The 18002-nt window shown below is 39.7% G+C and overlaps 1 protein-coding gene across 1 annotated transcript; it reads left to right on the top strand.

The window, feature by feature from the left end:
* Positions 1-15531: 15531 nt before the first annotated feature.
* Positions 15532-17622, top strand: LOC120734856 (transcription factor jun-D-like). Its single transcript, XM_040033912.1, has one exon. The coding sequence runs from the start codon at positions 15749-15751 to the stop codon at positions 16568-16570; it is 822 nt and encodes a 273-aa protein (XP_039889846.1). The 5' UTR covers positions 15532-15748; the 3' UTR covers positions 16571-17622.
* The last annotated feature ends 380 nt before the right edge of the window (positions 17623-18002 follow it).

Below are 18002 nucleotides of genomic sequence, written 5' to 3'. Positions count from 1 at the left end.
GCAGTTAAAGTTACATTGCACAAATAGTTGAATATACATACATACTAACTGCAGCTGATTAAGAACTGCAATTTCAGCTAAACAAAACAAAACAAAAAAACCCAGAAATGATCACTTAGCCTACCTCATCTTCAAACATTTTAATATTTCATTTTTATTTGCAAGCTAAAACTCTTTCCCAACACAGTACCAAACTACTGCAGAGCATTCTGGAGTGACTTGTTACCTTCTTCGTTTTATTATAGTTTTTTACAGACGCTAGGACACATTCCTCAATACTTAGGCCACTTTTGCAAAAGTCTTCACACAATCCTCCTAACTGACCGTCAGCTTGGCAAAGCAGTTCATTTCACATTCAAAATGCACTACAACTACCAAAACACTTTATTCAGGTCTCAAATAAACTCATTCTTCCAGAACACTAGCAAAGGTTGACAGCCGACAAACACACTTTGTCACCCACAAAACAATGACCTAAAAAACACTAACAACATGTAGCATTACACAGTGTTTTCTTGTGTAAAACAAGGACACATCTCTGTTTATAATTTCAATATATGTTACTGGAATGAATCAGACATCATGCAGAATTCGTTAATATTTGTTTATGTATTTTTATTTTTTTGCACTAAGTAATCCCAAAATACAAGAATTTGTATACACACCATCCACTGATACACATACAATAGTAATGCTAATCTACTCCATTTCTGGCTGGGTCCATGTTTACATCACAAAAAAACCTATTCAGCAGTTGTCTCCTTTTGTAATGAAATTGAAGGAGTAACATCTGTGTAGATGTTCATCTACAATGAGAATCAGCTGTGGCTGGTTAAACTGCATTTTTAGATTGGAAATATGTTTCAATAAAATATTGCTGTTGGATTTTGCTGTCTTTTCAAGTTTTGCATTGTGTTATTGTTTTGGCCATAAGTTTAACAGTTTTGAAAACAGTATGTAAGCACATGCAAAATGTCCTGTACGCACAAAGATTTTTGGCAGTTGTTGTGTCTGAGTGAGAAGATAATTCATGAAATTTGAGAGATGTAGTCATTGAATGCATTTTGTGCCAAAACAATGATAACTGGTCCTCAGTTTAGCCCACATAGACTTCTGTTGTGCTCACTGTGTGAGGAGTTTTGCAAACGTGACCTAAGTATTGAGAAATGTGTCCTAGCGTCTGTAAAAAACTGTAAATGCTAAGAATATAAAAACAAAAATGACACATCACTGCAAATGTCACAATGTTCTATGTTCAGCTTTTTGGCAACAGTGTTGATAATTTGTAAATTCAGTTATATGTCTAACACATTAACATTAAAAGCATATTTATATTAGACTGTAATGAAAATGACAAAAATGAGGCTATTCTACAAGAAAGGACAGTAAAGAATGTGACACAAAGCTTTGTAAAACTAACCATATTGTCAACAAGGTGTAATTTAGGAGGACTGAAATAGAACATCTGCATAGTTTGAGAGCATTTAATCAGAGTGTGGGGAATATTTCTTCCTAAATGTATGCATGCATAATATCCAGGATGGTGTTTGTGAGAGAGGCAAATAACACAATTTTCCTCTGCCTCTGAAGTCACTGCTCAAGCAGCGTGCGAAATCACATCATCTCATTCCTAGGCTGAATTGTTGACCGTGCTAACAGACTTGGACACTGAGTGTGTGTGAGTGTGTGAGTGTGTGTGTGTGTGTGTGTGTGTGTGTGTGTGTGTGTGTGTGTGTGTGTATGCTAATCTCAATTCTGGGCTACTGAGTCCTCCTCCTCTTCTTTACCACCCACACATACACACATAAACACACCACAGCAGTTGCTAGCCAATCACTACCTCTTTTCCTTTCTATTGCCTTTACCTGCGTCACTCTGCATGTGTTGCCATGGTGATCACTGATGCTCCCTCCCCCCCACAAATGTGTCTGTGCTGTTCCAGTATGAAGATGAAGCCGACTCGTGGCTGGTGATGCAGGCAGGCTGCAAACGTCATCACTTCCCTTGGGAAGAAGGCCTATTTTTACCAGTGGGCACAAAGTATACCAAGCTGCCCAGCATATTTATGGAAGCGCATCTAATCCCAGCCTGCCAGGAAACATCTCTCCCCACGCTCTCTCTCTCTCTCTCTCGCTCCATTCATCTCTCAGAAAAGCTGTTCCTTTCAAGGCACAGTTTTCCCCTTGAGCTGAGGTGACAGTACCTGTGAGGGTTTTGAGTGATCTTGTTAGAATATCTGTTCTTTATCTATGAGACTGAGATGTGATGAAAATCAGGGGTCAGTAGAGCTCCAATCTTCTGTTTTGCTCAAGGTCACTTTAGCTTAATAACTTCCTTTTTGTTGTGATAGGAAGGATAACTGTGAAGGAAACCTAGAAGTCATTTTGAAACCAGGAGGCAGTTTATGCGGTTAGTTTTAGTGGAAGAACTGAAATAATGATGTGAGGAGATAAAGGTGAGTGGGATTAGAAAATGTTACAAAAATACCAAAAATCAAGGACATGATGGATGCAAAAATGAAAAAAGTCAAAGCAGCCTGTGATGGCATGCCACACATGGTAAGCTCCACACCTCACCACCAGTTGATTCACCTTAGTTTAATTTACAGTCACTACTTTAAAATATTCTACTTATTGTTCAATATTTTTTCTTTATTAAATGTGTTTATTTTTCCATCACACCTTCCAATGTTTATATGGCGTGCACACATATTAACCTTGCAAGGTCAAAGTTCTGTTTTATGTTATATTAATACATCTTTCTTTGTTTGAGTTACCTGAGGGTTGGCTTCTCCTCCTGTCTGGCAAAAGGTGTGGCAAAGGGCTGCGAGACCTGAAGTACCACTGACAGCCTAATTGGATAGCACCACATGCTTCATTGCCTGGGGGGTGTTTCATGTTTGTTTAATTATTTTGTATTTTGTATTGTTAATTATTATCTTGAGTTTAGTCTATTGAGTTGACCTCTTTTATTGGTCTGCCTGTTTAAATTTTGGCTTTGTTAAATATATTTTCATATTTTTGGGTCAATAAAACCCCTTTTTTGAATTAAAACCACCTGTGTCCTTTATGCTTTACTGCTTGGTCCCTGACACAGCCACATACCGCATCTTTCTGTTTATCTTATGTAGCAACAATAGCTAGTGTGCACACCCTAAACCCAGGGCGAAGTTAATCATTTAACACTTTTATTTGTTTAGTCTCCCAACAACAGTAACTGGCAAATGTTATCAATTGTGGTCGCTCTGATTATGGTATAGACATGATTCCTGTTATAAAGGACACACCCTGACATTCTTCGCAAATGACAAGTAACGCTTTTATGAGCAATAGTTTCCAAAGTAGGCGAACACCTGAAAGAGGAACCCTAGCATCATGTTTATGCAGAGTTCCTTTGATTTTACTACAAAATAATGAGCCTGTGTTTGCTCCATTTTCTCCTGTGTGGTTTAATAGTTGAAAAGCTAAGCACTGATTAAACTGAAGAATATACTATACTATACTAGCTTATACTGTTATATACTCACAGCATAATTTAGTTATCGTTATACTATGCTGGCCAATTTAAGAAGAAAAAAATGAGCAGGTATTGGATGATAAAAAATATGTTACAGAATATTTTAAATTAAGGTGATGTCAAATCTACAAATAACAGAAAAGGAAAATGGAAAGTATTAATGTGTGTATCTTTGGTGTGTATCAGTACAGAGAATATGTATCACCTCAGACTGTCTAATTTATTTGTGTATTGTAATTGTGTCCTTTGATCCTGCTCGCCTGCTGTGGTCTTTCTGTGATAACCTGGTCTTGGTCTGGACAAGATCTACACTGCTTCAAAGGCAATCCACATGTAAGGACTTCATCAGTATTTTTAGATGATTCCTTTAACTCCTTCAAAATGATAAGTTTAAACCAGCATAGGCCCGTGTAAAGTCTTTCTTTATTTATTTACGTTTTATAGCTAACTACCTACCTACATCAGTGGGTTGCTAACAAATGTTGGTTACTAAATTTAGAAAAGGTCAACCCACCCAAGACAAATCAATGCTGCTATCTCTACAGCCTACACAAAAAAATCCAAGTATAAAGAAGCTCATGGGAAACCAAGAGAACCGGTATTCAAATGTACGAAATAATTATAGCAAATTTGTTTTGCAAATTTCAAGTGAAATGCTTTTAAGTCTGCCTCATGAGCTAATGATGACCTTTTTCAGTAGCTAACTTCCCACTAAAGTCCACTGTGCACTAAAATCAGTCATGTTGGTATAATCGGTAAGCTATTATTAACTGAATAATTAATACATGCTTGGCTGTTCCTACAGTATTGTTTTGGCTATTTAATATTTTAATTATTAAGTTGCGTGACTTAAATTGAATTGATATTTGTAAAAGTACACCAGAAAAATCTGAGGGGGCACTGTAATAATGTATACTTTGTTGATCCCCATGGGGAAATTCCTCACTGGATTTACCCCTTTCACTCAGGGAAGCAGTAGGCAGTCACCAATCTAGTGCCCGGGGTACCTCAAGGTGACTATTCAGTGGATTTGAACCCCCAACCTTCTGATCACAGGGCTTCCACTCTACCTACTGAGTTATCAGTGCCCTATGCTGTTGTGACCTTTTTGGATGGGCCTGAAGCATCTGCCACAGCCACGATCATCCATACTGCACATGCTGGTCAGGTAAAAGCTATCCTGTGTACATGTTTAGAATTAAAATACAAGAAATAAACAAATTGTAAGCATCTGTAGGATAAACTTTAATAATGTAGTGCTGTATGCCCCACAGATCAGAGCAGTTATGTTCCTCTTTCAATGGTTCTTTCCCTTTTGATATATATACATATTTACACATACAGGGGTCAAAGTCAGCTGGAAAGATCTGGCACAGCATTCAAGTAACTCCAGTTAATAAATTGTTAAATCTGATCGGTAGGTTTTGTACAAATTACTACTGAATGATTTACGGTCCTGATAAAAAGTTTAGTACCACATGCCTTTAAAAGGCCAAATCTGTGCAAAAATGTGAATTCATTGTCATCTTCTGTCAGGTAGTCACACTGTCATGATGTTCTGATGGCAAAGGCAAAAAAATACAACTTTTCCTTGAACATGGTTGGGTTGTTGAAATGCATAAGCATTAACTCCATAACCATCCGACGGCATCTGAGACTGAAGAGCTTCAAAAACAAAAAACGTCTGCAAAGGCCTCATGTCCTTGAACGCCACAGAACTGACCATTTGTACTTTGCAAGAGAGCAGCAAACTTGGGACATTGAAAGGTGGAAGAAAGTTTTATTCTCTGATGAGAAAAACTTTAACCATGATGGTCCTGATGGTTTCCAACGTTACTGGCATGGCAAGCAGATCCCACCTGGGATGTTTTCTATGCGGCACAGTGGACGGGGGCCATAATGGTCTGGGGTGTTTTTTCCTTCATTGGAACAATGGAGCTTCAGGAGGTGCATGGGCGTCAAACGGCCGCTGGATATGTCCAGATGTTGCAGAGAGCATCACTCATGACTGAGGGGCCTCATCTTTGTGGTACCGACTGGGTTTTTCAACAGGACAATACTGCAGTACACAATACCTGCAGGACAAGGAACTTCTTCCAGGAGAATAACATCACTCTTTAGGACCATCCTGCGTGTTCCCCTGTTTAAATCCAATTGAGAACCTTTGGGGATGGATGGCAAGGGAAGTATACAAAAATGGACAACAGTCCAGACAGTAGATGCCCTTCGTGCAGGCATCTTCACCACTTGGGGAAATGTTCAAACTCACCTCATGGAAACCTATTTTTGAAGTGATCAACAATAATGGTGGAGCTACTCATTACTGAGTTCATGTTTGGAACTTTAATTTATATTTTGGGGATTTATGGGGTTTTTTGGAGGTGTGGTCCTAAACTTTTGATCAGCTGCAAAACAGCCTGTTTCAGTTTAAGCGTTGTTTTCAATAAACTGCATGCTCAAAAAAATGTTTGGTCTTACTCACAGTTCTTCTTATTGCATGTTGAAGCTCTACCAGGAACCTTGTTAAGATCCAGCCATGCAAAAAGCGGTCTTAAACTTTTGATCGGGGCTTTATTTCATAATATGCTCCAGTCTGGTGTTGTTTTCATTATTACTGAACTCTACTTGCTCAATAACAAGAAAATAATGGCATCTCATAGCCAGTATAGGGACTAACGTGTTACGGTAACTACGTTATTAAGTAACGCGTTACAATAACTACGTTATTATTGTGGTAATGAGCACGGTAACTAGTTATTATGCCAAAATCAGGAACGCGTTAATCGTTACTGGGATTTCGATAGGGTCATTATTCGTTACTTTGTGTGTTTCGTTTGACCTACCTCAGAAATCGGAACACAGACCCTCGAGTAAACGGCATTCTGGTTAGTCTCGTCAGAGAAGTCGGGATTCCAATATGGCAATGCCCTCGAAAACGGTTGTTTTGCTAGCCCTCTATAAAAAGAAATTACTGCTTAACACATATGCAGCCATAGCTGGATTCGGTGGGCCGATGGTGGGGAGGAGGAGAGAGCCGAGGCGACCACCGGTCCGAGTGTCAGGTGACCTGAACTTCAGGTAAGATGTTATGACCTGCAGTCTATCTGGGTCAGATATAAACCAAGTTTAGGTGGAGTTTATTTTCGTTGTGCTGACTTTTTACAGTCAGTTACAATAACTCGTACTGTCTACTAGCTAGCATGACGGACTTTCTATACAGCTGGGTGGGTGCTATGATGTTACTGATGTTGAACTTTATTTTGTTCATAAGGTTAGTTATTAGAGTTGCCAGCTGTGCTGTAAAAAAACGGAATCGTCTCAGAGAAAATATTACGCATTTTGTTTTGAGCTGAAAAGGAACCGCACTTCAGCTACAATGAAAAAAAAAGACACAAGCTTATTGGCAGTCTGGTGTTACCTACATCTTCCTACTCGAAAGGCAGAATTTCCGAGTTCTGAGTACAATCGAAAGCACCACGACTGCAGTTTTTGTGTTGGATGTAAAAAGCGCACATGATGCTGTGACGTAGGCTAGAATCATGCCGGCAGTCGACGACGGTCCAGGCGTGGGATTTCTCTTGTGGAAATATGCACATTATTTTTTCCTTTCTGTTGGTAGGTGGCACAGTGCACTTGTGGCAGGATAGTGCTAACGTGTAAGCAAGCTCGAAGACTGGCAATCTTGCTGGGTATCCAGTTAGGGAACACATTAACAAGAGAATTCTGAGTAAAACCAAAGTTACTTTCCCTAGTAACTAGTTACTTTGAAAGTAACGAGTAACTTGAAGTAACTGAGTTACTTTTGATAGAAGTAACTAGTAATGTAACTAAGTTACTAATTTAAAGTAACTTACCCAACACTGCTCATAGCTGACTTCACCACATTCCTTTGCACTTCTCATCCCTGTGATTTGTTCACAGTGCAGATGTAAAGTTGTGGTTGTTGTAGTACTTAGCGAACTACTTAAAGGGAGTGAGCATAAATGCAGTAAATAAACAGCCTAACAAACATCACCCAGCACAGAAGCTGCTTCTGTGCAGTTTGTCACAAAATGTTAAAAGCAAAATGTACAGCTGCTGTTTTTGACTAATTTTTTTAGTCACACATTTTAATAATGTGGGACTGTAAGAGAGAGAGGTGGCAGATGCTCGAGAATGTTCACAATACTTCGGAAGAAATTTTTATAAAATGGAAATTAAAATATTAAACCTAAGGTTCACATTCACTTTAGTTTTTTTAAATCTGATTTTGGATCTATACATGCCATTTTCCTGTCCGATGTTGTTTTTGTGAAGAAAAAAAAATTAAAGTATACCAAAGTCTCCATGAAGATAGTGGTTAGTGGTTAGTTTACAGTACTGTGATAAAGTTTACAGTCATCCAGTATGTTAGACATACGTAATAGCAGACATTAGAATAGAATAGAATTGAATTCAACTTTATTGTCATTGCACATGTCACAGGTACAAGGCAACGAAATGCAGTTTCCATCCATCCAGAAGTACTTTAGGCATGATATAGATATATTACAATATATATTAGCAATAATATAAACAGGATATAAATATGAAAAACTATACAGAATATGAAATAAAAAAAACTATACAGAAATATGAGATATACAGCTATACAGAAATGGGAACTATGCAGGTTATAAACAGTTGTAGAATTAATTAATTAATTACACAGAATTATACAGTAGTGCAGTTAAGATAAGTGAGATATGTGGATAATTTCTACAGAGGCTATATAAAGTGCTAGTGGTTGTGAGTGGTGGTTCAGTCCATGTTATTATTGTGTGTATGAGGGTACAGTTGACATTACTTAATATTTGTAATGATGCTGATTAGATTCACTCACTGAATCCTGCCAAACATCTGAGCATAAAAACGTGACCTTCAATAACAGAAATAAATACATACAAGTGAACGAAAATATCACTGATAAAATTTTTGAGGATTTGCTTTTCTGCATTTTTAGATATTTGAGTTAAAGTTAAATCAAATTTACTGTTTGCAACAAATATCAGGGACCTCAAGTCAGCTCCTCTGATCAAGTCAATTCCAGACCGTTTTATCACAATACTAAAAGGAAAATTTGTCAAAACCACAAACAACATGAAACTAAGATATAATTAATATAAACAGAAAAAAACATGCAACTTCTGCCAGAGGGAAGCTTTACTGTTATCGCTCTCATTTATTGCTGAGAACTTGACTTTAAAATCCAAGAGTTGAAACAACACCCCCTAAATGTCATGATGTTGTCACACCTGATGAACAGCAGTCCACTCCCACTACAGGCTGTTATCATGTCTGGCAGAGCTGCCGTACAGTAATGAGAGAAAACTGATTGATTAAAGCTATTGTCATGCTAATACCACGTTATGATTGAACAGAAATGTGCCAAGGCAAGCCTGCAGCCCTATAGCATCACAGCAAATAACTCGTAATATATTATCAGTTTCAATGAATAACAGTTAGCCAACTGGAGGATGGATGGTGGGCCTTGGGGGGTTTGCTAAACTGCTACAATAGACTCCTATGAAAGGCCTATGCTAAATGGATCGGGCCGGTTATACTGTCTGTAAAGATAACTAAAGGCATAGATAGGCTACATATTGGAAATAATAGGCGTTACTTTTAAGAAGCTGTGTATATTGAGGAGTGACATACTGAATCAACAGATTTAAAAAAAAAAAAAGAAAAAGCAAAACACACACAGCAAATCGTCACTTCAGGTTGAGTTTATTGACAAAAGAAGAACATGGACCGGGAAATTTATTGTAGGCTGATTCTGGCAGAGAGTGGGAGGATGTAACTACTTTCGTGATGCACTGTGATGTGAACCTATATGTGCCAGCCTGTGGGCGACTTAAAGTAGTCATATCACCTGACCTGCATGTCTGTGGATTGTGAAGGAAACCCACATGAGATGCCGAAACACAGAAACCATCTGGACCGATTCTCAAACCCAATGCTTTCTTGTTGTGAGGTGGCAGTATCAACCACTGAGCCACTACCACTGAGCAGTTGAGTTTCTGTTCACACGTGAGAGACAACCTGTTATCGTCCTACTGTTGTTCTCGAGGCTTTAATGATCTTTAAAGGCAATCACGATAAAGACGTGTGGAGCAAAACCTGTGGCTGTTATTTTTAGAAAGCGCTAAATGTCTTTGGGCTGACATTCAGCATAAAAGTTTTGATTAAAAGCCTCAGCCTTAGATTATTTTTTTCACAGAATGCAATTTACATTTTTCAGTTTCAAAGCTGATCTGGAAAATGGATGGAAATCTCTGTCTGAGATCACTGAGACTCTTTGTGAACACCTTACCGCTACTAAGGGAAGCATCATCGAGAAAAACAGTAATGCTGTACCAGAAACATAATGTAATAGGTATCAGATTGGACCGTTAAACTAAAAGGTTGAACCCAATAAGAACTGAAAAATATGACTGGTTTTGGGGTTAAATGTTTTGTTCCCTCATAGCAGAAAAAACATCCAGTGGAAAACAGTAGCATGTAGTGGAAAATAATAATAATCAAATATCAAATGCTACCTTTTTCTTCATCACCTAATGCATAACTATGAAAAGGTGTGGGCCCGTGAGGTTTTGTGGTTACCTGCTTGAAATTGTCAGAGCGTGTTTTTGTGGATGCCGGTGTGTTTTATGCCGAGCAGCGTTACAGACGCACGCACACAGTTCCTACATCCCCCGTGAGTGTGGAACTTCACCTACACTTTGAAACTACGTCAGTAGGTTCAGAGGAGCAGCTTAGTGGAACTTGCATGCGTGTCTGTATTATTAAGGATTGTTACTGAACTCCATCTAATGCTGAATGAATACTAATTAGACACTAAATAGATGAGTTTATTTCAGGAAATACTGGAAGCGAATCTTTAAGATGCTTTTAATCACATTTAAAATCCCAGGCACTTCAGTAGGGAACAGAAAAAAGTCAATATACAATTCTTAACCACTTCTCTAACTTTGGGTCATGGAGAGCTGGAGCTTATCGCCGTGTTTGTAGGGGAAAACGTGATGTTTATATTGCATACGTAACAGATTATTGGACTGGGGGAGGAAACTAACACGGGTACTGTGAAAACATGCAAACTCCACACAGAAAAGTTCTAGTTAATCTGGAGGTTTATACCAGGAACCTTGGTGTTGTTAAGCATTAGTGCTAACCGCTTCCCAACACACTGAACCTTTGTTTCTGTTTAAGTGTAAAATGCTTCAAATCTATGATTTAAAAAAATGAAACAAAGCGTATGTGATAAGCTTGAATCCTGCTAACTGTTCAGCTCCACATGCCTGGCTCACTGCCGTATGAAGGGGAACGGTATATTTGATGGTTGCTGGAAATTAAAATGCCTGCCAATTCTGACATTTATGTAGGAGGAAGGCAAATGCTGTCACAGTACCACAGATACTAGTACAGTATATTTCTATGAAACCAGAATGATTACGCATGAAAGATAAGTGCTACAAAAGGAAATGAGAGCTGAGATATGTTTTTTTTTAAACATCTGTTTTATTTTTGAACACAGATGCCCACAGTGTCACATGCAACGCAGGCAGTGTCTCACTTACAGAGATCAGCACGAGCAACTACAAATACAAACGTGTGCATCGTTTAATAACATTTCAGTTAAGTTTTTCCAGCAGAATCACATATGTTTTCATTTATTCAAACTTTACAGCACTTAAATGAAGGAGTTGTTGAAAACAGGAGGTCAACACAGATTTCTTGTAAGACCTTCAAAGGGCTCATATCTGTGCTACTCTTCTCTTTTATTCACATTTAATGTTTAAAGTGCAAACCACACATCAATTTTGCTCAATGCACCAATGAGCTCTTTGGAGCACAGAGGAATCATTACAATAAATAATACCAAGCATTCCTGACTGCTCATAGTGGTTTGCCTTAACATGCAGCCTTGAAAATTATTCTTGGAGACCTGAGTTTGCTCCACAGCGTCTTTGTTGACTCATGCTGAAACACTCCAGAGCATTCAGAAATCACATGACAAGCATGTATTACAGTAAAAAGGCTCTTAGCCAAGTTCTGTTTACTGGAATACTTTCCAATGAGATGTGAGGAATCTGTATCAGAATGAGGTTAGTGTGTAAATCAATATGAGATTGGATCCTGGATCCTGCATGTATTTATCTACTCATTTATGGTTTAGTCGACACTATATATATATTTACATTTTTTCTAATTTTTAATTTTTTTCAGATCAATTTCTTACCTACTGACTTCCACATGGCAGAAAGTCGATGCTCCTTATCTGGACGTACTGTTTTCAGCAGGAGAAACCAAGTGACTTTGAGCTCAACAATTATTAAACCAGTTTTATCAAACCAGGTAGCCGACGCCAATCCGTATGTCCAGGACAACTTGAGGACAGACGGTGCTCCTCCTATAATACATGTGAGATTTTAGTAATTATTGCGCACAATGCCGCCCCAAGGATCGGATCCCCTGACACAAACAGAGTAATATAGTGTATGCAGTTCAGTGCCAGGAGGATTGCCATGATTTATACATCAGGGAAACCAAACAACCTCTGGCGAAGCGGCTGGCACAACACAGAAGAGCTACCTCGTCAGGCCAGGACTCCACAGTCTATTTACACCTACAGGCCAGTGGACACTCTTTCAAGGATGAGGATGTACACATCCTGGACAGGGAGGAATGCCGGTTTGAGCAGGGAATCAAGGAGGCCATTTACATGAACAGGGAAAGACCATCTCTGAATTGAGGAGGGGGCCTAAGGGTACATCTTTCACCATCTTACAATCCTGTGATTGCAGCCATTCCCCAACTCTCTGTGAATGGTACTCATGGCCATTGATCAGTGGTCTTTGATCAGTGAGCTTTGATCGGGGATAGTTGATTTATGGTCATGAGGATTTGCATATTAATGATTAAGGAACTGACGTCCAAGCCCATTGTTCACCAGAGAATAGCTAAACACACTGATGCCGATCCCCATGGGTTTGAAGGCATTTTTGAGACTCAAAATGTGGTTTTATTGGCAGGGTTACTCCTAGGCTGAGGGTGAGGGTTAGGCATTCATTTTTGTCCTCACTAAGATATGAAAACAAGTGTGTGTGTGTGTGTGTGTGTGTGTGTGTGTGTGTGTGTGTGTGTGTGTGTGTGTGTGTGTGTGTGTGTGTGTGTGTGTGAAAGAGAGAGCGAGCTAGAGAGAGAGAGGTACATCCTTTCCCAGCTAGAGCCTCCAGTCTCAACACCCCCACTCACTTCTTTCATACACAAAAATATCTCTCCTCTGTTGGTTTACTCCCCCCCACCTCCATTTCCGCCAAGTTAAGAGATCTGACATCACAGGGTCCATCATGTGATCCACCCGCACAGAGCGTTGCAGTGATGGATGGGGCCTACCGGTGACGCATATACCCACTTTCTGTAACCCTTCAAAAGCCAGACAACTGCCGATGAGTGAAACCAGGGTTTCTTCATCAGCTGACTAAATCATGGTCGGTTCAGTCGCCCCTCTGTGTTTTTATGTACAAAGCAGAAATAATCACATCTACCACATGAAAAGGAGGGCAAACAATACAGGCTTCTTCAAGCCATGATTACTCAAACTAATTTATTGCGTCGTTTTCAGTTGCTGTTGAAGTGGCAGCACTGTTGTTTGAAGTGTTGTTGCTGTATACAATATTGATTTTATGGAGATGTTTAAAAACTGTCTGACTTTAAAAATAGCTTTACAAATGAAAAAAAAAAGAAAATTGGGGAATGTGTGTCAGAAAATGGAAACTCCAAAGTAGAGAAGAAATGAACAAAATGCGAGACCAAAACCAAAAGCGGGAAACTGTTCACTGACCAGAGGAAATGTTGAAATTGAACCAGTTTCAGATTCAACTTCCCCTAATTGATATGTCCTAAAATCGCTGACTGAGAGCACAAAACAGAAGTGAACGCTCTTTTCTGAGAAAAGTATTAAGTCTGAGCACACAGATTCACCAATGGGTCACCACAACTCGTATCCAGAATTGTGCAAAGGGACATTTCCATTTTAATGTGCAGTGTTGCTGTTATCATTTTTTTAAATATATTTGATAGAAAATGAACCTGGTACAATACGATCTTTAATCATTACTGGGTTTGTTTTACATTTGATTAAAGTTTAAATCATATTAAGCTTGAAGTGCAGCTATCGTCAAGTTACAATATTTGTTATTTACCATGGTACATGTTGTGTTTTTTTGACTTCGTTTCACATGCAAGAGGAATGACGTGCACTCTGTTATTGCCACTGTTGCTGTGTTTTGGGAAAACCCACTAAACCCCTTTGCTCAGTGAGTGGTTTAAAGGCCTGTCCAGCTTCCTTTCTACAGCAATAAACAGCAACAATTGCAATAACATTTAATCCAAGTGTTAAAAAATAATGTGGCATGATCACTTGTGGACAGCAGGGTTTCTGTAAAACCCCAACAAACTCATTGTTCACATGTTTAATCACATAAGTTGACTTTGTCCCTCGCTGTGACTGGAGTTTGTGGTAGAATGAGAGTAAAAGCACTACATGTTTAACAGCATACAGAAAATCTGGAATATTATATAAGGCTTAACATATTCTACTGTTTCTCTTGAAGACTGAGTTAAAAAACAGAAAACAAAAAAACAAAACAATCAATCAACGTTTACAGTTTGTAGACTTTCAGCTATTTGAGAAGTTTTACAAAAAAAATACTGTTTTGGAATTAAAGCCATTTTTACACACAGTTCCCTCGTTATCACAGGCTCACCATTCATTCAACAACTTAACATGATTTTAAATATAAGGATTGTTTTCAGTGCGTGGATGAAAATTCTGTCCTCCCTTGAGGTGCTCTGTCAGGCCTTCATTGCAGCCACTTTTTTGCTGATTGGTTGTGGGTTTTTGTACTTTCAGTTTTGTATTTAATAACTGAAAAGCATGTTGGGTTGTGATCAGGTGACTGACTTGGCCATCGAAGAATATCTCATTTCTTTTCCTTGAGCAACTCTTGGGTTGCTCTTGCAGTATGCTTTGAGACATTAACCATTTGATATCCTTAATACTATGTCCACAGTGTTTGACAGATAATGTGTTACTCTCCTGATCATGAGCTGTTTCTTTTCTCTTCCCATCATTTTTGTCCAATTTAACTCTGGTTTCATCTGTCATGTTTATAGAACTGTGCAGGCTCTTCGTCTAAAAAGTTTGGTTTGATCTGGCCTTCCTGTTCTTTACAACCGCTGGTTTATATATATATATATATGTATATATATATATATATATATATATATATATATATATATATATAGATAGATAGATAGATATAGATATATATAGATATATATAGATATAGATATATATAGATATATATATAGATACATACATACATACATACATACATATAAAGCCAGGTTGGTCAGTGCATTCCTTTTTGACAATAGTAAACCAAATAGTTTGTTACTTTATTTGTTTTTCAGCCTTATCCAGACTTTTCTGACTTTGGTCCTCATATCTAAAATTACAATCAACAAAAAGCTATAAAATGCAGTTAAAGTAAGATTTTTTAATCCCTCAAGTTAGAGCTGAAAGTCTGCTCTTCAGTCTTATATTGATCATTTGATTTAATAATCCACTGTGGTGGTGGACAAGTGCACAACTATAAAAGAGTGTTCCTTTATCTTATCGATCTAACTGTAATTACAAACTACTTCACTTTTAACAGGGTGACTCAGTCTGTCCACGGCACACATTTCTGAGCCACTTTTGTTAGTGATCTGCTTTTAGGTGTGCGTAATGCTCGATTTAAACTGGATGACTCATAAATCAAAGTGGGGACTAAATAAACAGGGTGGGAGAGAAACTATTGAAAACAGCGCAGAGTGAGACCTCTGTCTGCATCCTCTGCTCGGCTCGTCCTTTTATTCAAATATAAGACTGGAAAACGTAATTTCTACCCAATACGCGCGCTCCGGCGTGACATAATGGAACGTGCCAGGCTAGAAAAGCTCGGGGCGGTGCGCGCGGGCGTGTATTCAGATCCTGTAGGAGAGGAGAAGAGCGACACGGGGTGTTCACACAAGTGTTGCAAGTGTTGTATTCATTTTAAGAGCAGATCATTCCCGGCGCGGTTCGTCTCTGTGAGGTTATGGGCAGGACACAGTTCTGAGGGAGTGTCGAGCAGCGCCACTTGTCATTGTACCCACGGAAATAATGATGAAGAAGGATATTAACTTGAGCTTGGCGGACGACGCAGACCTGAAACCGCACCTCCGCGACGCTGAGAGCATCCTCAGCTCCCCGGACCTTGGGCTGCTCAAGCTGGCCTCTCCAGAGCTGGAAAGGCTAATCATCCAGTCCAACGGAATGGTCACCACGACTCCGACCAGCTCCCAGTTCCTCTACCCGAAGACGGTGACGGACGAGCAGGAGTTCGCCGAGGGCTTCGTGAAGGCGCTGGAGGATTTACACAAGCAGAACCAGCTGAACGGAGGCGCGCCGCCCAGCAGCACCCTGGATCTCGGGGCTAACATCGCCCCAGTCACCGTGCAGCCGGATCTACCGGTGTACACGAACCTGAACAGTTACGGCAGTGGGCCGCTGGGAACCACTGTCAACTACACCACGGACACGGTCCCTTTCCCGCCTCCTCCGTCACATCATTTAGGGGCAGCCCCGCCGCAGCCAGAGCTGTCTCGGGTCCAGCCGCTGAAGGAGGAGCCTCAGACGGTCCCCGACGTTCAGAGCTTCGGAGAGAGCCCGCCGCTGTCTCCGATCGACATGGACTCTCAGGAGCGCATCAAAGCCGAGAGGAAGAGGCTCAGGAACCGAATCGCAGCCTCCAAGTGTCGGAGGCGCAAATTGGAGCGCATCTCCAGGCTGGAGGACAAGGTCAAATCGCTGAAAACCCAAAACACCGACCTGGCCTCGACAGCTAGCCTGCTGAGGGAGCAAGTGGCCCAGCTGAAGCAGAAGGTGCTCACCCATGTGAACAGCGGTTGCCAGCTGCTGCCACACGAGGTTCAAGTGCACTAGTCGGAGGGACTAACCTGCTGTTGGGCCACTGACCAGCTTATAAGCTCCTTGGACTTTGTTAATGTTGGGGTTTCCGTGTGTGTCGTAGCCCAGATGTGTGCCGTTACGCGCAGGGGATGAATGCCAGGCCACGTAGGCCAAAACTGTACATTCATGTTCGTCTGTTTAACAAAAAAAAAATCGAAAAGAAAACTGAACTTTTATGATTGGTCAAACATAAAACACACCTGGCACAAAATACATCAACACATGGACCTCAGCGCGGATACCAGCCAGCAGCAAGTCAAACTGTGTTTGCGTTCCTCGACCATTTGTTCAAACTCGCCCCCACTTGGCGGATAGAACAAATCAATATGATGTATTTGATTTTTAAGTCAAATTGGTGTATTTATTTTGGTGCCGAAATGAAGGGCATTTGCCTCTAATATATTCTACATAACTAATTCTATGTATGTTTACTGTTGAACAAGGCAGCTTTAAACTGCCAGTATTTTCAATGAAATGATGCCATGGGCTTTCCTAATGGGAGAAAGAGTCGCGTATACGTGTTTACTGACTGCTTATATGCAGTCGTCAGCTGGACCAAACAGACAGACAGTCTTTCTACGATAATATACACATTTATGATTCTGATATTCTTAAAATATGAGGAATTTGGTTGTAAAAAGAAGAAGGGAAAACGCCAACCACACCCATATTTGATACATGAGATCTGATCTACACTTATAGCCTACATGCTGTGTATTTCTGTAGGGAACAATTTGCATGTTGCTGACAAACTCGAATGTCGCCCGCTGCTGGGTTCACATGAGGAATTAATCAGTGTTTATTATCTGTAACCTGCACACTTGTGTATTTCTCTTTCTTTATTTCTTTTTTTAATACTCTACTGAGTCTTTACTGCAAATGTGTTCTTGTTTTAAATGTGAAGAAGAGTGTAATCTTTCTGTTTGCGCTGACTGTTGCGATCACCTCTAGCCTACAGTTATTCGGCTTTATGCGGTTGTGTTTGAAATAAATGCTGCTGGGCAATAAACACTGTTTCCTCCATATTTTAGCCAGCCTCGCTGTTTTTTATTGGGGGGTTTTTACCTGCACGTTATGAAGGTCACATGTAGTCTACAGTAAATAAGGTGTTAAACAGGTCAGGCTTCATGGTCAGTTTCATGAAGGGCAGTTACATTAAAGCGCCAATGCGGAGCAGATTAGTTTTCGAATGATTGTGAAACTACCTGTTGTTTACCTGTTATTTTTTTTCTCTGCCACTTTATGGAAATGATCCCTTTAAGGAGTGTAATTTTATCTTGCTGTTCAGAATTAGTGATTCAGTGTTGCATTAACACATTTTGGCAGTATAATTTCATCTGTTGTTTAGATTTCTGTATAAAAGCATCAGGCTGGAGGATTTCCCCCTCTGCTGGTTATTTGTGCA

The sequence above is a fragment of the Simochromis diagramma genome, unplaced genomic scaffold, assembly GCF_900408965.1.
Source record: "Simochromis diagramma unplaced genomic scaffold, fSimDia1.1 OVJJ01000334.1, whole genome shotgun sequence".
Lineage (NCBI taxonomy): Eukaryota > Metazoa > Chordata > Actinopteri > Cichliformes > Cichlidae > Simochromis > Simochromis diagramma.
Note: the sequence above shows the minus strand (reverse complement) of the source record. Positions and strands in the feature narration are given on the sequence as shown.

What these genes read in the sequence shown, in the direction of transcription:
- LOC120734856 (XM_040033912.1), top strand. Translation starts at nt 15,749, where the DNA reads ATGATGAAGAAGGATATTAACTTGAGCTTGGCGGACGACGCAGACCTG.